This window comes from Rhinatrema bivittatum, chromosome 8 (genome assembly GCF_901001135.1).
Source record: "Rhinatrema bivittatum chromosome 8, aRhiBiv1.1, whole genome shotgun sequence".
Classification (NCBI taxonomy): Eukaryota; Metazoa; Chordata; class Amphibia; order Gymnophiona; family Rhinatrematidae; genus Rhinatrema; species Rhinatrema bivittatum.
Window position 1 is genome coordinate 138,785,658 of NC_042622.1, and position 25,042 is coordinate 138,810,699.

General features: G+C 44.7%; 1 protein-coding gene across 1 annotated transcript in view; it reads right to left on the minus strand.

The window, feature by feature from the left end:
* Window positions 1-25,042, minus strand: part of EXD3 (exonuclease 3'-5' domain containing 3) — a 999,700-nt gene that overhangs the window by 507,246 nt on the left and 467,412 nt on the right. Inside the window, 1 exon segment of the mRNA XM_029613511.1 lies at window positions 7,785-7,916. Within this exon segment, the coding sequence (XP_029469371.1) occupies window positions 7,785-7,916 (132 nt within the window).

Consider the following 25,042-nt stretch of genomic DNA (forward strand, 5'->3'; position numbering starts at 1 on the left):
CAGTCTCTTTCCCGGTTCAACAAGCTGAGAGAAAAAAAAAATGGGAATCAAAGGCAAGTCTGTGGTGGGATTTGATCCATGCGGCTTCCAAACAGATTTGGCTGCAGCTTGGAATATCTAAATCAAACTCTTTCAACTGGAAGGTAGTTTGCAATAAATATCAACAAATTTGGCCCTCGCTAACAGCATTTCATATTAAAGCTAAATGCTTTATTTTTCTCCAGCTAAAACGGATTTCATGGTGTCCCTTTAAATTGTTGACCTTTGTGTGGGACAAGGACAGCTCTAAATTCATAGCAAAACTCCAGCATGGGCTGCTGTGAGAGTGCCTTGTGTGGGAACTCCCACTCCTCCCCCAGTTCACATGTCTGCAAAACCACAAGGCAGTGACACACTAGATCCTTTATCACTTTGTAGGCTATTTAAAAAAAAAAAAATGACATCCCAAAGATCAGCCTTTTATCAAACCACAAATACTTTCAAAAGATCTTCGCATTCTGCAGAGCTCCCAAGTCCGTGAGAGCTTTGGGGCGGAAACACAGTCGGGACTGTTGAAGAGGAACTAAGGAGATATCTTTCTGTCGCTCCCAGACTAGCACCCCTGTCCCAGAGGGCCATTTACATGTTCCCTGTTTGGGAAGATATGATTACCTCTCACGACTAATATATAACCAGCTACGCTGACACTTTCTTTGTAAATGTGAGAGTACACATCTGAAGGAAGAATCCCTATAGCCAGAGATCTGTGTTGGGAAGATTGTTCTGCTCCAAAACTGCTTACTACCCAGATCCAAGAAAATATTCAGGACTCAGATAAACAGGGGCTTAAATCACAGGGATTCAATTTTATGATTCACTTTCAGGTACGCAGAAAAGTCAATGGCCAAGGAGAGAAACTGATTTTGGTTTTTCCAGCTCATTAGGCTTCATCATTATGTGGCTGGAGAGAAGGTCTGAATTGGACTCACAGTGAAAAATAAATTATGGATAAGGTAGTTTTCAAAGCACTCATCCCTTCAACCTGCACCGCACTGCCACAGATTGACATGAATTACTGTGACCCTCAGGCCTGGTCAGAAGGCACTAAACACTGATGGAGAAGGGTAAGCACTGCAGAAGTACTTTAATGCTCATTTTTATTCCGTTACTGAAGCTATGATCACCATCCTCTCCTCTGAAATTCCTCAGTATTAGATTATTACAGCATCAATGTAAGATCAGGACTGAAGGGCATTAGCAGAATGGTGTAAGGGCACAGGACTAGAAAAGCAGGAAATGATCCAGGATCAGACTGCGATTCAATGACAGCGCTGTGGTGGGAGGGGGAGGAGGGGGACCATAAATCAGGTGTTGCGTTGTATCAATATATATGGCAAGGGAAATGGGAAGAGGCACTGAGGTAGGAACAGCAGGAGTAAGGTAAGGTCGGGTGTGGCGGTGTATCAGTACTAGAACAGACGCAGTATTGGCACATCGAAATTAGAAGAGCAGGAGTAATGTAGGTCGGCTGCTGAGGCATATCAATATTGCAACAGTGGGAATAACTTAGATTAAGCACCGAGGTGTCCTAACTAAGATGTATATGCTATGCTATATTCTGCCCATTCTCTTCTATCTCTAACCAGCTCTATTAATCAGACAGGCAAGCAATAAAGACATTATCAATGCTTGTCTTTCAGAACCATAGTACACAATCTGCTCCCAGTCTGTCAGATATGCAGTAGATGAGTATCTGAGAGCTGAGTGAGAAAGCAGACAGCTCAGAGTTCTCAGCAGGCTCTGTCAAATACAAAACCCACATAAAAGGAAGGAGAACACACAAATAGAGCCTGCAAATTGACTGACTAGGACAGGCTAAGACTAGCATATCTCCTACCTCAGACAGCAGCTTGGGGGCCCTTTCTAGGGCTCATTATCAGCTCTTAGTGCCTGAGTTTGCAGCGTGGCTGCGGTGAACTCTGAGCAGCAGACTTTCTCACGTAATCTTAACCAATCCTACCAGCAAAAAGGTTTTAACTGATTCAGCTGGAGGTTTAAACATATGAAACCATTACGAACCCCTTTTTAAATATGATTTATTTACAATTTCTGAGAAGTTCTTGCTGGCTATTTGTTTTTAAAGCTCCAGTCATTATAAAGCTATAGAAATTGGGGGTAGGAGGCTGCTGCTATGCAAGGTTGGTGCAAGTGTTATTAGATGCCCTAGGCAAACCACCTGCTTTGCTTGCCTCTCCACCCCCATTTTCCAGCCCTGACCTCCCCCTTTGCCCACTCACACAAATAAAAATTATGCATTTATAATGACAGATTTTACATGAAAAAGGACATTCAAAGTATAGTTTTCTGAGATAAGAATATCTCTTACAGCAGTTCATGTAATATAATTTGCATCTTGTTTGTCAACTAGAAAACCCTGCTAAAAGGCAAAAAAGACACTTGGAACCCATACGTATTAGGCCTTTTGTAATGCATGTTGGGTGTACGCCTGGAACTCAAAGCCATAAGTAAAGTGAATTATAATTACAATACAGTAAATTTCCCCTACCAAAACAGCAGTAACTGCCAGTATTCAAATAGTAACAACCCTATCAATGAAAAGGTAACACTGTAAATATTATAGCAGCAGAAAACAGAAAAAGCCTAGCTGCTGCAGAACCCTACACAGAAACTTCACACTAGCAGAATACCTCAAGTTCAATCATGCATGCAGAACACAGAAAAAACAAATCAGAATAAAGAGATCATAAAGTGAAAATTAAAAATGTGCAGACAAAAACTGAACTGGAAACCACAACACTAAATTCTGTGGGCCTGATACTGAAAGGGCATTTAGTGCTGGATAGCCAGATAAATAGGACTTATCTGGTTATCTAGTGGTCCGTTGAAAATCAGCGGCCGCTAGATATTGGCTGGCTTTCAGCTGGCCAATCTGTGGGCGAGTAGGCAGTGGGTGAATCTGGATGGCGCTACTTATCCGGTTAACTTAGCGGATAAGTAGCAATATTTGTTCTTATTCGGTTAAGTTAATCAGATAAGTTAGATCTGCCATATTGCTGATTTAACTCAGCCGGCTAAGTAGCACCTGACCACAGGTATTGAATATCCCCAAATAAATTTAAAAAGAAATTAAAAACATGGCTGTTTCAGCAGGCCTACGCAGACTAGTCTACCTCCATCCCAACTTTGCCATCTTGCTTTCCTAGCCCCCCTATACTCATCCTACCATACCTGAGTATCTAGTTCTTACCCTTTACTCCTTGGATCCTTTGTTCCCCATATTTTTTGCTTTTCCTGTGATCCTTGCCCTCCTCCCCCACCCCCCCTTCAGTTTCCCCTACTAGTCATTGTAATCTCTATTATTGTCGACTTGTTAATCTGTTTCTTTTCCGTCAGAACTTGTAATTAGTCAATGGTTATATTTTTTTTACTATTAACCTCAGTTTTTTAGACCTGTACATTCTTTGCCTTTCTTTGGTTATTGTTACCCTGTTTCCCTCATTCCTTGTTATAATGTATTTTCCACTCCTTTTGTTAAAATGTGAACTGGCATGATGTTACTCACTAATGCCGGTATATAAAAGCTGTTAAATAAATAAATAAATACATACATAAATACATAAATAAATCCCTTGTAATTTAGCCAGAAAAGTCATATCCAGCTAAGTTAATTAAACAGCCGGCACTGAATATCAGGTCCTGACTGGGAAAACAGAAGTACTGCCATTCTTCATAAAATATCAAACAATAAAATCAAGAAATATAAAACATCAATAATAAAATGTTCCCATATGAAAAACATATTGAAAAACAGCATACACATCAAATATTAACCCCCAGTCATTAAAACTAACAAAAATATAAAACGAACCACTCATCATGTCTGGGAACTTTTGATTTTCAGATGCCCTCAGATTGCCGTGGATTAGCTAGTGGAGTCGGGAGTAGGGGGTTGTTGTGCACAGAATTTCTACTTTCTTTCTCATATGCACAGACACATACACATTTGCTCTCTCTAACACATGAACACATTCTCTCCCACACATACATGCTCCACCACACACACACACACACACACACATGCTCTTTCACTTATGCACATATACACATATGCTCTCTCACACTCACACCCCCACTCACTCAGACAGGACCCCCCCTCTCTCTCTCTCACACACACAAAAATTCCTCATCTCACTCACACACATACCCCTTCACACAGGCTCCCTTCCTCTGTCTCACTCATACATGCATACTCACTCTCTCCTACACACACAGTTCCTCTCTCTGACACACACACTCTCATACAAGCTCCCTCTCTTACTCACATACACACTGCCTCATAGAAACTTCCCTCTCTCTCTCATATACTTTCTCACACAGACACACTCTGTCTCTTGCACACATACATCCCTTCACACAGGCTCCCTCTCTCTCTCTCTCTCACACACACACACACACACACCACACACTCAATCTGTCACTCATAACATTCCCTCACATAAGCTCCCTCTGTCTCACACACACAGGCACCCTCCCTCCCTCCCTCTATCTCTCTCTCTCTCTCTCACACACACACACACACACACACACACACACACACACACACACACACACACACACACACACCCTTCCAATCTATCTCTGGCTCACAAGCTTTCTTGGTCTCTCATTCTGGGCCTCTGCTTCTTCTTCCTTCTGCAGGTGGTAAGGGCTCCGCTCCCAGCTCTCCCCAGCTTTCCTCTCTCCTGCTGTGGATAGGATGGGCTCCACCTGCGGCCCTGCCAGGCCTCTGTAGGTCTTCTTCTGTGGGCAGGATGGGCTCTGCTCATGGCCTGCTGGGCCTGTCTTCTAATCTCTATCGTAAGCGGGAAGGGATCTGTCTTCTAATCTCTCCTACGTGGCTGCTCTTTACATACCCCTAATGGTTAGCGCTGTAGGCGACCACCTAGTTTGTCTAATGGAAGCACCAGCTCTGCTCCTATGCTAATCCACATTACAACAATCTGCAGCTATCACACCGCTACATGTAAACTACAGAACACACACACAGCATTGACTGCTGAAAAGCCAAATCTGGGGAGGAGCTTTATAAAATAGATGGATGCAAAATTAATAAAAGGTGCACACCTTTTTATTTCTGCAAAACTAAATAAAACTAAAAGAAATTAAATAAACTAAGGTAAGAAGGGAGATCTAGGCGTAAGACCTAAAATGGAAGTAATATAGCCGAGACACTGCCTGATAGTCTGAGCTATCCAGAAAATACTGCCACTAAGCCTTATATGCAGTGACAAAGGAGGTGTGATCTAATGGTTACAGCAGAAATACTTAGGCACGAGTTCAAATTCCCTCTCCTGCTGACTCTCTGTGTGACCTTGGGAAAATGTCTATTTTCTCTGCTTCAGTTTATATACCTATACTTGAATATTAACACTGTTCCTTTCTCCTGACCCTGAAAGTTTTATTTTTATTAATTCATGTTTATGGAGTCAAAAAGTGCAGGGATGAGAAATAAGAATTATATACAAAACACAAGCATATTAGAAAAAAATATTCACAAGTTTAAAACAAACAGCAAATTATAAACAAAAGTTGCACAGTTACAGACAGACAGTGTATGATATGGAAAAGATTCTGAAAAGCCAGAAGGGAAAAAGAAATAGAGCTCAACACAGAAGAGAAGGGCAGTTCATCTGTACAAAGGTTGCAAGTTTTAAAACCCTGCCCCCAATCAACTTCCAAGGCAAAGGAAACCAGCATGAATACTTCTCAACAAAAGAATATTCCATGTCTAACTCATGCAACGTATCATCTGTAAGTAAACCCTGCAGCAGAATTAGACTCAGCACCTCATTTTTATAAGTAGGAAAATCAGGTTTAACTAGAGGCAGGCGACTTTCACTAGGAAGCTTCAACTCTCCAACATAAAGGAGCCAATAATCAAACTGCCTGTATTTCAGCAAACCCTACGAGTAGATTTTATCTGCAGGCTTTGCTTTGAATATTGCCGTGCAAAAAGAACCTGCTCAAATTTGTGCCAGCTTTTTGTATGGGTACTTTAAATGCCTCCCCCAGCCTAATCTCACCCCAGGAATGTCTCCAAAGATATGGAGGGAAAGAACCCACATTGCCGACATATGCAGGTACTTTTATATACTGGTATATAGCATGGGCAATAATCAAAAAGCCCATTTACACAGGAAAACTAATGCTACTACTTACTGCTTTCCTTAGCACTACTGCCATATGTGTTTACCCACATAAAAATGCCTTTTGAAACCTGGCCCATCTCCAGAGTGGGTGAAAGCCTCACAACGTGCATATTTACCTGCAGGGAAAAGGGGGCAGACTTAGGCCGAGGAGAGGAAGTATATTCATACTGTGCACTTGCTTCAAAAGCAGTGAGGCTGCACCACTGAACATATCCGGCTATCTTAAAGTTAGCCGCACAAGTGTATCTGGCTAACTTTTAGGACAGCTCTATGGGCCGACCAGAGTTAGCCAGATAAGCTATCCAGCTAACTCTTAATATTGGAGTTAGCTAACAACTCCTCACAGTTACACCCCTAGCTTATCCAGCTAACTTATTATCTGGCTAGAATTTAGCTGGATTATTGCCCAAATCTTCATTTAGCCAAATAACTTCTGAGTTTATCCAGCTAAATGCTTTTGAATATCAACATTATAGTGTCTAATAAAATTTCACCCTTAAATAAAACTGTCACGTAGACTGAAGGGCTTCAAACAAAACTTCAAATGAGTTCTATTCCTTGTAACAACTTCAGAGCCCTCTGGGCAACCTGCTGAGTCATCTACTTAAAGCCTCTGAAAACCAGAAGGTGGTTTTCTCAGCTAGACATAACGGAATACCTGCAGCATGCCCAGTGGGGAAAACGTATGTTTCACAGATGGCATGCTGGGTGTGGTTTACAATGATGCAGCGAGTAAGATGCCTCTGTGGGAGTCAGGTACCAGAACCATTAACGAAAAGCAGAACACGCACAAACAATGAGAAGTTTAATAAGAAAAGATTTCTAAATTCATAAGCAAGATAATACTACATTGGAGTGTATTGCCAATTAAGTCAAAGCAACCATAAGAAGCAACTAGTTTTGTCAGTCGAATAACTGAAACTGCTTACATTGTTATTTGATGGGTAACTAGTACCTCTTAACCAGTAACTTTTCAATACCAATTTTTTCAAAAATTAAGCCATTCTAATCTCATTGATCTAATCTCTCATTAAATCAAACAGGAAAAACTAGGTTTCCACTCACAAACATATCCCAAATCCAGAAGACATGAAATGTCTTGCAAAGAGGTCAGGTCTGAGACAAGCAGGAAATATTCTGCACATTCTTTTGTCTCAGGAAGTCTGAAATACTGTGGTTGGTGGTATCATTAGAAACATGAACAGAATGAACTTGCAGAGAAAGCAATATCAAAAGACACAGAAACCAAGAATTACCTGATACTGCAAAAAAGCTATGCAGGCCGCAGACTCAATGTTAACTTGGCTTTTGCCAAAAATGCTTTACTGCTTTACTTACATTTCAATAAAAAATAGCCTAGCAATGACTGTGTTGACCATTTAACTGCCTTGTACCACCAAGGAAGCTTCTTAAGCAGGAAGAATTAGAGAAAACAAAAACTTATTTCCATAAGCATGCTGCTGACTGCTACCCTTGATTCTCTACCCTTTTCCATTTATTGGATTATCAGTAGATATGTATTAGTACAGACTAAACAGTGCTGAATATAATCCATGAGGGATACTCCCTCCCTACCTGACAGCGGCTGAAGATATCCCCCACCGTCACACGGATATTGAAGTGCTTCAGCACCTTGATCGCCTGCTCCTTGGCCTTCTCTGAGCAGTTCACCAAGAAACACTTTCCTTCCCCAACCTGGGAACGCAGCTTCAAGACATAATGAAGACCCAAGAGGAGTAAGCATATGCTGAGGGAAGCAGGCACTTGACCCAAAAGCCACCCACCACCCAATGTTTGCAAGGCTGGCAGTAGCATTCTTTAAAGTAACCTGAACAAACACACATCTGAGAAAAAATGCAGTATACAAGTCAAGAAACAAGGAGTGGTTAAAAATACAGCAACTCTGCAATATCAAACAAAGTAGAGTGGAATAGGATAAGAAAGACACTGTGTAAAAAAAGCTAATAAACATAACATTAATAAGTATATAAAACCATAAATATAAAAACAATAATAATAAGTAATAATAATAAAAATAATATAAGTAGTGAGGTCAATATTTAGCGCTACTTAGCTTGATAAGTAGCAACTTAACCAGCTATGTTCAGGGGCCACTACTTAGCTGAATAACAGGATTATTTATCAAACTGCGTTAAAGTGGGAGGGGAGAGGGAGAGGAGAGAAGGGAGGGGAGGGGATTTGGAAGCAGTTATATTGAGCCGGTTCCTGAAGAAAGACAAAGAAAAAACCAGATTGGCGGATTCCAAGATGGTGGACAGAAAGCCTCAAGCTATGAGCCGGCCCCTAGGGAGATGCTGAGTGCTGTGGTTATGGGGCAGTGGAAAAAGCGATCAATCAAAAACTTGACAGGAAGTTTGATGGAATTTTTCGAAACTTGATACCCTGTCCAGTTTATTCAACTTGGCGACGGAGATGCAGCATCGCGTCTTGGCGCTTGAGGATGGTGTGCCCAGTAATGACATCACGGCCACTGCGACGATTGCTAGATTAGAGCAAATAGAAAGCAAGCTCGAAGATCTTGAAAACTGCTCCTGCCACAACAACTTACGTTTCCTGGGGCTCCCCCAAGACACTGTCAGAGAGTGAGCTACAAGAGTGCCTTGCAAAATGGCTATTGGCTGCACTAAAACTACCTGAATCATTGAGGCCTATACAATTTGCGAGAGCACAACAGGTAGGCTTGCACCAGGAAACTTCCGCTAGACCCCATGTGGTTATTGTGCAATTTCTTGACTTCAGTCAGTAGGCTGCGATCATGTAAGCAGTGCAGCGCGGTGTTCAACCTTCTATGGGGGAGTGGAAAATTCTTATATTCTAGGACTACTCACTCAAGCTAGCAGGGATGCGGAGAGCATTAATGCAGATCCGCACTGAGTTATTTCAGAGAAAGATCCACTTTTCCTTATTATACTCAGCCAAGCTGCAGGTCTGTCATGCAGATAAAACATCATCTATAACAGCCCTGCAGAGGCGCAACGGTTTCTCCAGTCTATATTGGGAGACGGCCATGGGCTCTGATCCCGGCACATTACTACATGTTTTTTAGAAAGCACAGCTAGACTTGGAAGAATGGATTTCCCTTTCACAAATATTTTCTTATTTTGGTTTTGCGATGGGGACAACATGCAAAGTTCTGACTCGGACAACAGCCAACTCCTTGAACTTTCTCTAGAGGCCTTTGGCCCTTTCTAAGATCAAGGTCTGGGGACATTCTATTGGGCTTCCACAAGGACTGACTCGTTCACCTCTCAGACTGGATACCCTTTCGTGCACCATTGGACCGTGCAGTGGCTGGAGCCAACTTATTGTATCCTTTCTCCCGGTCACTGGGCGGAAGACTGTATATGATACATATCTGAATGGGTCACTCCGAGTCATTTTGGAACCCTGGAAGCTGTGTGGCTGTTGATTTGACTAGCTAATAAGGAAGAACCTTAGCACTCGAAGCTCTGTTCTATGTGATTCCACAGTGGATGTTTTGATGGGTGCTTGTTACATGCACCTCCTTGTGCTGTGGGGGTAGCCTTGTATTATTGGCCTTTTATGTGCATTGTTCCACGTGCTGTGGGTTTGGTGGGTAGGGAGCGGGAACGGAGATCCCAAGCGCTATATGAGTGACTCTAGATCTCTGGGCTTTAGGTCTAGAGAGAGGGGAAGAAGTAGTATGGGGGAAAGGGATGGGGGGGGGGGGTGGGATCGGGGGGGGGATTCTGGGATATTTTGTCTACGTGTCAGCTAGGGATTTGTATTAAAGAGGGTAATGTCTGGTGTGTATTAGCTGCACCTATAACTCATGGATTTCATGGGTTGAGGCATAATGGATACCCTAGGCTGTGGGGGTGTTCTTTTTTTTTTTTGTCGCTATGGCTTCAGGGTAATGCCTAGTAAGCAGAGGTTATAAATTGTCTCCTGGAATGTATGCAGGTTAGGGTCACCCATTAAAAGACAAAAGATATTAAGCATGTTGAAAAGACACTGAGCAGATTTAGCTATGCTCCAGGAAAACATCTCAGTGATATTGAACACAACAAACTTCGCAAATGGTGGGTAAGTGATGTCTTCTGGGCATCCTTGGGCTCACATAAAGCGGGGGTGTCCGTATAAATTGACAAATCACTGGCCTTTCATCACACAGCAAAAATCAGTGATCCAGGTGGTCACTTTCTAATTCTTAAAGGCTCACTTCAGGGAAAACCAATCACTATCTGCAATGTCTATGCTCCGAACCAATACAATGCTGGGTTCTTTCGGTCTTTATGTAAGAGTTTGGGGGAGGATGCTTCAGCCCCTTTAATTCTTGGGGACGATTTAAACATAGTAAGTGATTCCCAGATGGATAAATCGAATCCAGGCCCAACCAAGAGGGTGACAAAACATAAAAGTATCCTAATCCTTTGTAAACATTTAGACCTATTGGATGTCTGGCGGGTTCTCCACCCAATGACAAGGACTATACTCACATCTCTCGGGCACATGCCTCACAATCATGCATCAATTATTTATTGCTGCAACTCAGCTTGTTCTCGCAAGTCACCACTGCAGAGATTGGTCCATTTGCACTAGCAGGTCATGCATTGATATGGTGGACCTCCACTGGGTGACAGGGGGAAGGGACAACCCCTTTTGAGGCTTTCCGGCATACCTCACTAAAGACAAACACTTTCAGGATTTTTTGCAGCAGTGCTGGGATGAATTTCAGCAAAATAATAATGAACATGTGGACACTCCATCTCTTTTCTGGGAGTCAGGCAAGGTGGTCCTCCGGGGTGAGATTATTGCCTATTTAGCTCACAGATGTTGGACCCTTGTCACTAGGTTATTAAAACTGGAGCATCAGGTACGAAGAGATCACCAGCATCTGGCGATTGGGTGCTCTGAGACAGCCAAGACAATTTTTTTAACCTCTCTGGCTGCTCTGAACTCACTTCTGCACCAACGCATGGTTAAATCTATGTTTTATTATAAATTTCAACTTTTCCAGTTTGGTAGCAAGGCAGGGAAGCTGCTGGCCCATATGGTTAAACATAAGTTAGGAGCTAAGTATATAGCAGCAGCTTGGGATGTGAACCAGAAAGTTGTCAACTCTCTTGAAGGATTGTGTGGGATTTTCTTTTTATTACTATCAACATCTTTATACTCGACAACCCGTAGACACAGAGACTAGGACAATTTTTTTTCAAAGATTGGCATTTCCGCAACTCACAGATACACAACTTGAAAAATGAAATGCTCCACTTCAATTAGAGGAGAATCAGTGTGGTATTTTGAGGGCACCCCCCTATAAAGCACCTGAACAAGATGTGTATGTGCTTACAAGACTGGGTGGCCCCACCTCTGTTCCTCCATTATGAACACCTACTTGAGCAACAGTCTTTTCTGCCCTATGTTAATAGGGCTCTGATCATGTTAATACCCACAAAAGACAAGGACTCTCTTGATCAGAGTTCTTACAGATCCATATTGTTACTAAATTGTGATGTCAAATTACTTGCAAAAATTTATGCAGATCAACTGGCCTGGTTTATCCCCTCACTCACTGGTGAACACCAGGTGGGATTCATGTGGACGTGACATCCTGTTTTTAATGTGCGACGGGTTTTGGCCTCTATTGCTTGGAGCCCTTCTCGCACGATACCATCCTTGCTGATCAGCTTTGATGCTGAGAAGGCCTTCGATTGCATAGCCTGGGATTATACTTTTTCACTTTAGAATAGTTTGGGTTTGGGGGTGATTGGCTGAGAGTCGTTAGTCTACTTTACTCAGCACCCAGTGCAAAAATTATGATCAATGGATTTCTTACTTATGAGCTCTCTCTGCAATGTGGGACGTGGCAAGGCTGCCCCCTATCACCTCTACTGTTTATCCTAATCCTTAAGCCATTATTAAGCACCATTCAAGGTAATAAGTGGATTTCAGTACTAACTATTGGTAGCCAACACTTTAAGGTCACAGCTTTTGCAGATGACCTATTGGTACACTTGAGTAACCCAGTGGAATCTTTTACGGCCTTGATGGAGGAGTTTATGCTCTTTGGCTCTTTCTCTGGCTTTTAGCTAAATGTTAGCAAGTCTGAGGCAATAGCCTATCCCGCACGTTTCAAGATGGATAGGGGACAGAGATTCTCTCTTAGGTGGGCTGGGGAGTCTTTTCAATATTTAGGTATCCAACTGTCCACAACCCCACTCCTAAAATCCCTTAAACAAAATTTTTAGACTGGATGGATTTACCACTTTCCGTGACGGGAAGGGTGAACCTATTTAAAATGCTTATCTGGCCACAGTGACTGTATGTTTTACAAACCCTTCCTCTGTCACTTCAGAAGAGGGATGTTCGATTAATCTATGCCATGCTGTCACGCTCTATATGGAAAAGGAAGAGGGCTCGGATCTCGGTAGCCCATTTGGTGGAGTTATAGCAGCAGGCGGGGTCTAGTGGTCCCAGACATAGAGAAATATAATATGGCTTGTCTCTTATGTCATGTGAAGGCTTGGATATTTAACACCTCCCACTTTACATCCCTTGGTTTAGAGAAAGAGCTGCTCAAACCACTGAATCCTTCCTTTGTGCTCCATGCTTGACTAGCCCTTTTACCTCCTTTTATGTGTAGAAATAACTCTATTGCATATCTGTGCAAGGCATGGCGTTATCTCTGCTATAAGCTGGGTCAGAACTCGAGGGAATCTGTGTACCTACCAATAAGGGGCAATTAGGATTTTACACCAAGCCTACGGAGTTCGATATTCCATCAGTGGGCGGAGCAAGGGGTGGTATCTCTAGCGGACTCCCAGGGAGTTATGTTGACGTTCCAAGAACTGCAATTGCGCTTTGCACTCTCCTCTAAGGCCTTTTTTTGCCTTTCTCCAATTGTGTCACTATGTCCTCTCTTTGAAGAAAGACCATCTCTGTGATATCTTTGCTGACCGACTTGAAGAATTTTCTCAAGTAGACAGATGAGGCAGGATGGGGCTCTCACGCATTCACAAATCCTTAACTGGCTTAAAGCACGAAGGATGGACACCAGAAATACCCACACTGACCGAGTTTCCTCCTCTTCACTCCATTAAATGTATACCTGAGTTGATGGAAGATGCAGTTTTGCGGGAGATGCAATACAAACTTTTATGCAGGGCGAATTTACCACCATTTTGGCTTCACAGGGTGGGCTTTTGGGATTCAGAACTGTGCCATAATTGTATGTTAGACAAGGGCACCTTGGGGCATTGCTCCACCATTCAAATCTTCTGGGGGAAAATTTGCATTTATCTATCTTCTTTGCTAGGACAATCAGTGGTGTTTATGCCAGAGGGTGTAATTTTCAATATAGCTTCCTCTTTTCAGGTCTGGGATAAGGACAAGTGCTTTTTTATCTGCAAAATGTGTCTCATTGCCAAAAAAAAAAGAACACTCAAGCAGTGGTGCGAATAGGAACCTCCTAGCTTTTGCCTTTGGAGGAACAAATTTCATACGGTAATGCAATTGGAAAATCAAACTAGTACAAGATCATTTAAAAGCAAATGCACTTTTACCAATGTCTGGCACCCTTGTTTGTAAAAACTGTCTCCAAGTGCCAGAAATGAGGTGATTAACTACCCCTGAACACACTAGATAACAAGAATCCCCAACTTATGTTCCTTTTTAGCTATCGGATGGGGGTGGTAGTGGTGAGGAGGGTTTTACAGGTTTTGGAACTGGTTTTACAGTTAATATAAGGGGAAAAACACAGAAACAAATATTCTGTACTTGACCAGTGGATTGCTTAATATACTCTGTTTGACATGCTTCAAAGTCATGTTTGTCAAATGTTTGCAAAAGTTTTCTTTTAATAAACAGTTTTCCATAAAAAGAGGGGCAGAGCGTGAGCATGGTCTGGGCATTCCTAATTTTCCCAATAACACCAGCACATGCACAAACGCGTGCCAGGTACCTATCCATGTATCTTTACTTCAGCTGTAGATGGCATGTAAGTAGAAAAATAAAAACATCGTGCCTAGTCAGCAGAGTTTTAAGGGTCAGGGCAGGTAGAGGAAAAGAAAGGCAGGTTAGCTGGAGGAGTATGGAAGTCCTGTACTTTAAATGGATAAATTAGGAACAGCCTGGGGAACGGGTACTGGCGTTGCGGTGCACTTCTACTAAAATTCCCCCCCCCCCCCACTTACATGTTCAAGGCGGCATTTGTGCGCACATGCATGCGTTGATATAAAATCGTGCACACATGTGATTTTATGACATGGGAGCATAAACACGTGCATGTTATAAAATCGGTGCGCCCATGTGCGCATGCGCTTCCCTTTTTACATGTTACCGCTCAAGTATAACTGGATAATGGGATTGTGTATATTCTTAAAGTGATATTATTTGTTCTTCCCCCAATTCTTCTCTGCTGCTAGCAATGAACTATCAAAGTGCAATGGCAGGAATGCTCTTATGGACATCCAATGGGTAAAGCAAATGTTGCTTACCTGTAACAGGTGCTCTCACAGGACAGCAGGATGTTAGTCCTCACATATGAGTGACATCACAGGATGGAGCCCAATCACGGAACACTTTTGTCAAAGTTTCCAGAATTTTGACTGGCCCCTACTGGGCATGCCCAGCAAAGCACTACCCCTGCAACCAGCAGGGGTCCCCTTTCAGTTGTTTAAAAGCCACAGGTAGTGCCGAAAAATAAAATAAGAAACGTTATGAACCCAACACCGCAGGGCGGGGGGCGGTTTCATGAGGACTAACATCCTGCTGCCTGTGAGAACACCTGTTACAGGTAAGCAACATTTGCTTTCTCAAAGGACAAGCAGGATGGTAGTCCTCACATATGAATGAATACCGAGCTGAGGATGTCCGAGCGTGCACCAAATGTACGCAGGCATGCAAGGCACTAGGCCTGGGTACTTGGCTGAAGGCATCCTGAACCCCACCGGGCAGGCGGAAGGGTGTTGGTACATCATGTTGGAAACAGGTTACGAAGGACAGACTTGCCGAAGATGGAATCTTGTCTTCCTGCCTTGTCCAAACAATAGTGGACTGCAAAGGTGTGGAGAGAACTCCAGGTGGCAGCCCTGCAAATGTCAGGAAGCGGCACCGATTGTAAGTGTGCTACTGAAGTCGCCATGGCCCTCACAGAGTGTGCTTTAACACGGTCTTGAAATGGAATGCCCGCTTGCTGATAGCAAAAGGATATGCAGTCCGCCAACCAGGAGGAGAGTCTGCTTACCCACAGGCTGCCCTAAATTGTTAGGATTGAAAGAGACAAACAGTTGAGTGCTTTTCCTGTGGGCAGCTGTACGGTCTAGGTAGAATGCTAGAGCCCGTTTGCAGTCAAGGGTATGCAGAGCCTGCTCTCCTGGATTGGAATGGGGCCTGGGAAAAAAAGTTAGGTAGTATAATGGATTGATTGAGATGAAAGTCTGAAACTACCTTAGGTAAGAATTAGGGTGAGTGCGGAGTATTGCCCGGTCCTGCAGAAGTTTAGTGTAAGGCGGATAGGTAACTAGAGCCTGTAATTCACTAACTCTGCGAGCTGAAGTGATTGCCAGAAGAAAAATCACTTTCCATGTGAGATAGCGAAGATCACAGGATTGAAGAGGCTCGAATGGTGATTTCATGAGCTGACCCAAAACCAGATTGAGGTCCCAAGAAGGGGCCGGAAGACGCAGTGGAGGCTTGAGGTGAAACAAGCCGTTTAGAAAATGTGTTACAAGGGGTTGTACTGATATGGGTACATCCCCGACACCTTTATGGAAGGCGGCTACCGCACTGACATGCATTCTGATGGAAGTTTTTAGACCTGACTCTGATAAGTGCCAGAGATAGTCCAAAAACTTTGTGATTGGACAGGTAAAGGGATCAAGGGACTGAGAAGAGCACCATGACGTAAACCTGTACCATTTGTAAGAGTAAGATTTTCTCATGGAAGGCTTCTGTGAAGCGATCAGGACATGGGAAACTGGTTCAGAAAGGTTAAGTGGCTGAAGGATTAACCATTCAACATCCATGCCATCAGGGACAAGAACATAAGAACATGCCATACTGGGTCAGCCTAAGGGTCCATCAAGCCCATCATCCTGTTTCCAACAGTAGCCAATCCAGGCCATAAGAACCTGGCAAGTACCCAAAAACTAAGTCTATTCCATGTTATCGTTGCTAGTAATAGCAGTGGCTATTATCTAAGTCAACTTAATTTCTCCTCCAAGAACTTATCCAATCCTTTTTTAAACACAGCTATACTAACTGCACTAACCACATCCTCTGGCAACAAATTCCAGAGTTTAATTGTGTGTTGAGTAAAAAAGAACTTTCTCCAATTAGTTTTAAATGTGCCACATTCTAACTTGGGCCTGCCGGCCGTAGGATCTCCAGGTGATGCTTCTTCGTCTTGGGAGATGCTGGCAGTGGACTCCGGTCCCTGTGCTCCTGAGCTTCCTGACCTGCCAGCCTTTGTGGAGCTCCGGATGACATCTGGCTCCGTTGTTGAAGTTCTGCCTTGGCTGGATTCTTCCCTGCGCTTGTTCCGCTCCCTGCGTGGTCCGTGACCATCCTCCTTGGGCTGTTTAGGGCGCGCAGTGGGACAGGGTGGTCTGCGACCAGCCCATTGGGTGCGCCAGTGAAGGTGGGTTGTGTAGGGCGCCCTGAGAGACACTGCCAATGTCCTTCCGTCCAATTTCTCATCTCATCTGGACTTCGTCAAGTTCCTCGTCAAATATCTGATGTCGTCGCATCGACCCTGGTCCGGGATACCATTGCATCGACCGTGTCTTCGCCTCAGCCTTGGTGTCATGTCTTCAACTACCTTGGTGTCATGTCTAGTTCCAGCCCTCGTCTCTGATACCGTCCGCATCAGCCTTGGTGTTATGTCTTTTACAGCCCTGGTGTCATGTCTTCGCTTCAATCCTCGTCTGTGATGCCGTTGCATCAACCTTGGTGTCATGTCTTTGTGTCAAGGCCCGTCTGCCCTCATCCTCAGGCCAGGCCTGCTGCTCCATGCCGATCTAAGCGGCAGGTCTGAAAGGGCTCGGAATGGTCGGAGGATGCCATGCTGGAACACGCCGTCAACACTCGGTTCGGTCCTGGATCCGTCTGGGGTCAGGCTGAGGCCCAAGGGCACACAAAAACACCCCTCTCTCAACAGAATGCAAGGCCTTTCGAGGCCACTTACGTAACACCCCCCACCACAAATATTTCCTTAAATCAAAAGTAGTAGTAGTAAATAACTTCTTGGTGCTGAGAATCAAAGTCACAATCAAAGATATTTGAGCAAAGATGAAACAATAATAAAAAATGTACAGTATATACCTTAGCTGTATGAGGATGAAGACCTGGTCACCCATAGCATAACAAGAGTTAAGGAGCAGGTTCACCCTAAGAACCTAATGCATCTTATTTCTTGCCTCAGCAGGTAAAGTGTCCAGAAATGGCTTTCAGGTATGTTGAAAACATTGTTATATCTTAGGAGAACACACATCTACTGATTTATGCTCAAGTCTACCATAGCAGCTCTCCACCTTGCAAAGTCAGAACCCTCTGTGTCCAACCATGTGAACAGAATACTAAGTGATATAAGGCATCCCTTAACTAGCAAAAATGTATGAACATAGTTTACACTAGTTGATTTATCCACATGTCCCAGGAGACAAAAGGCTGCAGACCATGGAAATGAACCAGTAATCAAAGTTGTCAAAAATCTCAAAATATTCTGCCAAAAAGACTGAATTGGAACACAATTCCATAAACAGTGTACTAATGTGGTGCCTGATTGAGAGTATTTCAAGCATGCATCAGAGGCTGCAATTTTGGCTTTTTTTTTTTTTTGTCAAAATCGTTTTTATTTAGAGTGAAGTCAGTACAACCATCAGAACATTTAAGGGGTAGGGGCCCAATGCCCCACAACAAATCAGCAACAATAGTGACAACCCACACCCCTGCACTGTACTTTCACCTGTTGCCAGGTGTGCTGACCTACTCCTTTTCAAGTTCCAGTAGATATAAACCACCAGACATAAGCTGCCAAATCCATCACGCTTCTCACTCACACCATTCATCCCATACATGCACTCATCCAATCCCCTCCCACTCTTCCCCGAACCCCTAGGAGAATATCACATAGAGCTTGTAAAACATACTCTGTCAGAGGAAAAAAAGAAAAACAGAGAAAGCAGTACATTAAGGCTTAAAAATCCCTCCGACAACTCCCTTTTCCCAACCCTACAAATCCATAGACAGGTATTCTATAACTATAACTAGCATATTGTAATCACTTCCAAGAAGAGTGATATCCCATTGAAAGCAGGTGAGTTTGGACTTCCAGCGGCATTAAGGTGAAACAAGTAGCCCAACATTGTCTGTAGTCCGAGTCCGCTGGCCTCACACCATGTAAGGAGGCCAATCTCTCCATTTGCACAATGAATTCTAGTCTATAGTACCATGCCCTTGTGGTTGGTAAGATATTCGGCTGTATCCAGTCCGCCAGGATTGTGCGGCAGGCCAATAATATAGCAGTGTGGCCAAACCTATCCAAAGAAACCCGATAGACTGGCACAGCACCCTGCAGCCATATATCTGGTAACTCTCATGAACTCTGACATCCCTGCTGATTCTACAAAGGGTCAGTGCCAGTTGCTCTGCTCAATTAGCATTATCGCCTGCGGACTGCACATTAATACCTGTTATTTCTCTGCATCTTAAATTTTTTATCACACGCTGCAGTAACAGTAGACTCTACTGGATATCATTGAAAGTAGATAAGCAACCCATGCGGGTGAGAAAAGAAAGTATAATCCTGTTCCCCAGGGTGCAGAGTCCTCCATATATCTAATAGGTTTAACTCTTGACACAGAAAATTTGGTCCCTTTTGATTATCTCCGGGCTAAACAGACTTAGGCGGTTGACAATCCTCTTGTTTATTAACCACATAATTGAGATCTCCCCCTACCAACAATGCATAATCTGTGAATTCCCTCAACATCACTATCAAGTGTGTAAAAAAGGCATGATTATAAACATTTGGTGCATATATATTACAAAAGATCACTTTTTGTTGGTTACACAATCCCTGGACAATGACATAACGGCCTTCAGGGTCTTGCCATACCTTTTCCAATTAAAAAGGCAATTGTTTATGAATCAATATTGCCACACCTCGTCTTCTTGAATTATAGGAAGAGAAAAAACATTGTTCCACCCATTCTCTTTTCAGTTTAACATGTTCACCCGCCAATAAGTGGGTTTCCTGTAGGAACACCACTTGCGCATTCATACGCTTAAAGGCCATCAAGAGCTTCTTTCTTTTGATTGGGAAGTGAATGCCATCTACATTAAGAGAAGTGAATTTTACGGCAGCCATCGCACTAGAGTCCTATAGACTCAGCCCAAATGTAGTTGGCAAATAATATATCAGTATCAACGTTCGGTGAGTACTATGCCATATTTCAGTCGGTTCCCGTCACCTTTCTGGCTGCCAACAGACTGCGGCCTTCCCTCTCCCTATTTTTCAGTTAGTCACACATAGCTTGCAAGTGTCCCTCTGTGACACTCTGCTTGGCAATTAGCGCTAGTGGGACAGGGACTTCCATGGTTACGGGTGCCGCCACTGCCCCGGTAGATTCAGGTCCTTCGTGCAGTAGATACCCCATCGCTACCGTCGGTACCCCATCGCTACTGTCGGTACCTCCTTCAGGCCACCCTGCGTTTTTAGATGCCACAGGTACCCCTCCCCCTGCGGTACCCTGATGCCATCTTCCCTATATAGTTTCTATCAGTGCCATCTATGTTTTATTCATGGCACTGATTTATTTCCTTAACTTTTATCGGTGCTATCGTTGCCCGGGTGGATGCCATCAACGGACACCTTGTCTCGTTGCTGACATCCATAATCGGGTCGATGCCACCGCTTCCCGAGGCACTTCCATCGCTGTTGGGGACATTTCCATCGATGCCATCCTTTTATTATGGATGCCATCGATGCCAGGCTGTTTTCCATCGATGCCAGGCTGTTTTCCATGCATGGCATCGATGCCAGGCTGTTTTCCATGCATGGCATCGATGCCAGGCTGTTTTCCATCAATGCCAGGCTGTTTTCCATGCATGGCATCGATGCCAGGCTGTTTTCCATCAATGCCAGGCTGTTTTCCATGCATGGCATCGATGCCAGGCTGTTTTCCATCGATGGGCATCCACGCCAACCTGTTTCCATCGATGCCAGGCTGTTTTCCATGCATGGCATCAATGCCAGGCTGTTTCCATCGATGCCAGGCTGTTTTCCATCGATGGGCATCCATGCCAATGCCATTTCCATGCATGGCATCGATGCCAATGCCAATTCCATTGATGAAATCCATGTCAACATTGATTCCATCGCTGCCCATGTCCGTGGCATAAATGCCATGGACGTCATTGTTGCCCGAGTCGATCCACTCGATACCGTCGATGCCCGTGGCCATACCACAGATATTGTCGGCGCCTGCCTCCATACATCGATGATCTCGACACCCACTTCGTTCCCATCGGCATCTTCTACGTTTTTATGGATGCGGTCATTGACTCCGTCAATGCCCATATCATTTTTTATGAAACCAGCGATGTTTTCGATTACCATCAATGCCAACATAACACCGCCTCATAATGCCCTCGCCTGAACACAGTGATCCATGCTTTGGGTCCTTATTAAAGCCCCGTATCAGGAGCAGAGCAGGCATGCTGACAGTCCGTCATCGATCGCCATCCAGGACAGCGAGGGCTTCCATCTCGGCGCTGGGGAATGACCAGGTCAAGCACTGTGGCATTCATTGTCACCGACACGATGACAGTCTGCCACCGACGCCATCCAACACATTGCTGCTATCCTTCTCGATGCTGGACGATGCTCGGGCCGAGCAACATCACCACTGCCATCGGCACTGTTCCGCACAGTTTTGGCAGTCCTTCCTGCTCCAGAAACACCGGATTGAGATCCGCAGAATTCTGCACTGGCGTCAAGAGACATTGAGCCGCTGCGTCAATGGTTGGGTTCATGAGTTCGTTAATCGGCTCCCCTGTTCCCAGGCGTGCCCCACCGACATCAGTGCGGGATTCTGGCCCTCCGCTCATTCCGGTCTAAGCGCCAGCCACGCCCAGCCTGGTCTCCTCTATACCTGTGTCACCATACCAGGTATCAGAGTTGAGGCGGACGTTGACGTCCACAGGCTATCCCTCGAGGACTCCGGAAATCCACGGAGCCAGCAATCTTCACCGGCTCGTCCTTCAGTGGTTCACGTCGGATGGTAAGTACCCGCTTCTGCGACATTCCCATTGAGATGTGTTCTCTAATTCTGGCCACATGGTTAGAAAAGTTCTAGGTCATGTATTTTCCAAGAACTGTATTAGTGTCACATATCGCTATGCCAGCTATGTCAGCCACAATACCAGGAGAACCTCTCTTTCTTTTCTTTGGGATTGCATCAGGGCTTCCTCCCTTTTCAGCAACATGGCTCTGTACTGATTAATGCTCTAGCTTTTGGTTCCTGTTTCAGTACCAAAGTTCCAGGTGCATTCGCTGTTCTGCTAAACACGAGACCCAGTACATGCTGCCTCAACTACAAATCCACCTTGAAGCCTGATACAGGTCTCAATGTCTCCTTGTATAGCACTCAGAAATGCGGGTAAGACTTTACCGCTCTCACTCCCGTGGGAGGTTACCTGATATCCAAATTACATCAGCCCCTCCAGTTGGACACCTCCCGGTTTTCCAACTGGCCGGATATCAGAGCAGCCACCCCCACCTTGTACCAAGGTTCCTGGTACACTCCCCTACTTGCTTCAAAGCGCACAGGGGGGAAGAGGGGGGTTGGGGAGTTTTAATTACATTATTCTTTCTTTCAACAGAAAGTAGTTACTCTCCGCCCATCCTGGAACTCAGAAATACCAACTTTCTTCAGAAGGCACAGGTAAAATGGTATCTCTCGTTACCATGTTTCCAAAACGCAGTAAGTACATTACCTCTATTCTTTCTGAGGCAGATTTTATAAATCTGCGCACACGCGTACTTTTGTTCACGCACCAGGTGCAAACAAGAGTACGCGGGATTTCAATAGATACGCGCGTAGCCGCGCGTATCCATTAAAATCTGGGGTTGGCGCGTGCAAGGCTGCCCAAAATCGGCAGCCTGCGAGCGCCGAGCCGCGCAGCCTGCCTTTGTTCCCTCCGAGGCCGCTCCGAAATCGGAGCGGCCTCAGAGGGAACTTTCCTTCCACCCCCCCCGCACCTTCCCTTCCCTTCCCCTACCTAACCCACCCCCCCGGCCCTATCTAAACCCCCCTACCTTTGTTGGCAAAGTTACGCCTGCTGGAAGCAGGCGTAACTTTGTGCGCGCCAGGCCGGCTGCTGCGCTCCATGTTCCGGTCCGGGGGCCGCAGCCAGGCCCCCGGAATGCCCCGGGCCGAAACCACGCCCGCAGCGCCGCCCCCGAAACGCCGCGTCACTTGCGACATGCCCCCGAAACGCTGCGTCACTCCCAGCACGCCCCCCAGCACGCCCCTCCATGCAAGCCCCGGGACTTGCGCGCGTCGCCGAGCCTTTGCAAAATAGGCTCGGCGTGCGCAGGGGGGGTTTGGGGTAGGTTTTCGGGGGGTACGCACGTATCTTACGCGCGTACCCCTTTGAAAATCTACCCCTCTATGTGCCTCATGGTGAGTCAACAATATTACAATTCCAAGCTCTGCCGGTGGCACCAGCTTTGACAACTGTGGTATTTCATTGAATCAATATCGGTGACTGCTGTTTCTCTACGGAGTCCAACATCATTCACGCTTTCCTTGCATGGACAGCTGCATAACCACAGGCATTCCACTATCTGGGATTACTGTCACTGCTATAATTCCCTTATACACTTCTGGACACCATAGTCACGACGACCTTCCTGTCCAGCATCCGTGCAGACATTTTAATACATTCCTACATGTCCCTGTGCGCATATTCCATAACCTTAGCCCCCCAAAAATTTTACATTATTGGGCTCTGAGGTTTTTTCACTCTGCACTTTCCTCATAGACCAAAACTGCTATTAGTTAGATTCAGTGAAATTCCATTATTAGTGGGTCTAAGCTATTCAACCGCTTTCGTCCCTCTCGATTTCACGGATTTAGAACCAAAATCCTAGTCTGATCCTGCTCATGCTCGCATTTACTTCAGGTTGTAAGTTTGACCACAAATCTTCTCAACCCAATATGCGTCTATTCCGCTCCAAGCAGTTCCACATAAACTTCCTGGATCTTGTACCATGAGTTATACCCTTATGCCTTCTAATACTGCCTCTGCAACAATTCCTTGTGCATACAGACAGACAGCATAGGGACAATGTGCTTTCCAACATACAAGCATGCACAACATCTTAGCTGCTCTGCAATGAAGCTGCACAGCTTTATCCTTAGCCCTTGCTCACTTTATGCATCCTCGGGCCACTGATCTCAGACACTTACTGAATGCACCAGCAGACCATCTCCAGATAGGTCCATCCTCTCGAATGGTCTTGGACATGTGTAGCGAGAGAAATCTTCTAGCGAGGAGGTCAACCAAATGCTCAACCAGGACGGAGTTCACTGTTCCTCAGGCCCACGTCCTGCCCGAGACCAGTATGCTTCCCATACTTCATACCCAAAACTCTCGTGAACCTACAACAGGACAGAGGAACAATAGTCCTCTTAGCCCTATACTGGCCTCGACAAGTATGGTTTCCCATATTCTTCGACCTCTCGATCCGAGACCAATTCGCCTGGGCACAGTGCCCATTCTCGTAGCTCGGAATCAGGACAAGTTGCATCATCCCAACCTAACAACTCTTGCCCTGACAGCTTGAATGTTGCAATTCTCCAACCACTTAATCTTTCAACACAAGTCTCTAAAGTTCTCGTAGCTTCATGAAAGCCTTCCGCACGTAAACCTTACCACTTTTAGTGGACTAGATTTACCAAGTGGTGCACACAAACAGGTTTTCACCTTTTTTCTTGCCCCACTCCTTCGGAACTAGATTACCTATATCACCTTTCAGATTCTGGTCTCCAGTCATCCTTTGTAAGGGTACATCTAAATGCCATAGCGGCATACCACAAGGAAAAAGGGTATACGCCAATAACAGCGAAACCCCTAGTATGTCAGGTTATCACAGGCTTACTTCACCTTAAGCCTCCCATCGACCATTGATCATTAAATGAGACCTAATTGTAATACATTCCTGCGACAAGAAATTTCTTACATAAAAAGTATTTTTCTTAGTAGCCATTACATCGGCTAGGAGGGTCAGTGAGTTGCAACCTTTCGTCACATACTCACCCTACATAAGGTTCCTGCATGACAGAGTAGTCCTTTGCACTCACCCCAAATTCCTACCAAAAGTAGTAACAGATTTTCACTTAATCAGTCAATACTCTTGCCTACTTTCTTTTCAAGACCTCTCTCTAGCCAAGGAGAGAGAGTCTTATACACCTGAGACTGGGAGCGGGCACTAGCTTTTTACCTGAACCGCACGGCGGTCCATAGGACATCCAACCAACGCTTTGTTTCTTTTCACAAAAAATGAACCAAGAGTTGTGGTATTAAAACGGACTCTCTCCGACTGACTAACAGACTGTATCGAAATCTGTTGTGAAAAAGCAAAAGTTCCTCTCCAAGGGCAAGTAACAGCACACGTAGTAACGGCTATGTCTACATCAGTAGTACACTATCTTTCAGTGCCCATTATTACCATATGTAAAGCTGCAACATGGAGTTCCCTTCACATCTTTGCAGCTCATTATTGCTTGGGCAAAGAAGAACGACAAGATTCGGCCTTTAGACAATCTGTCTTTCAGAAC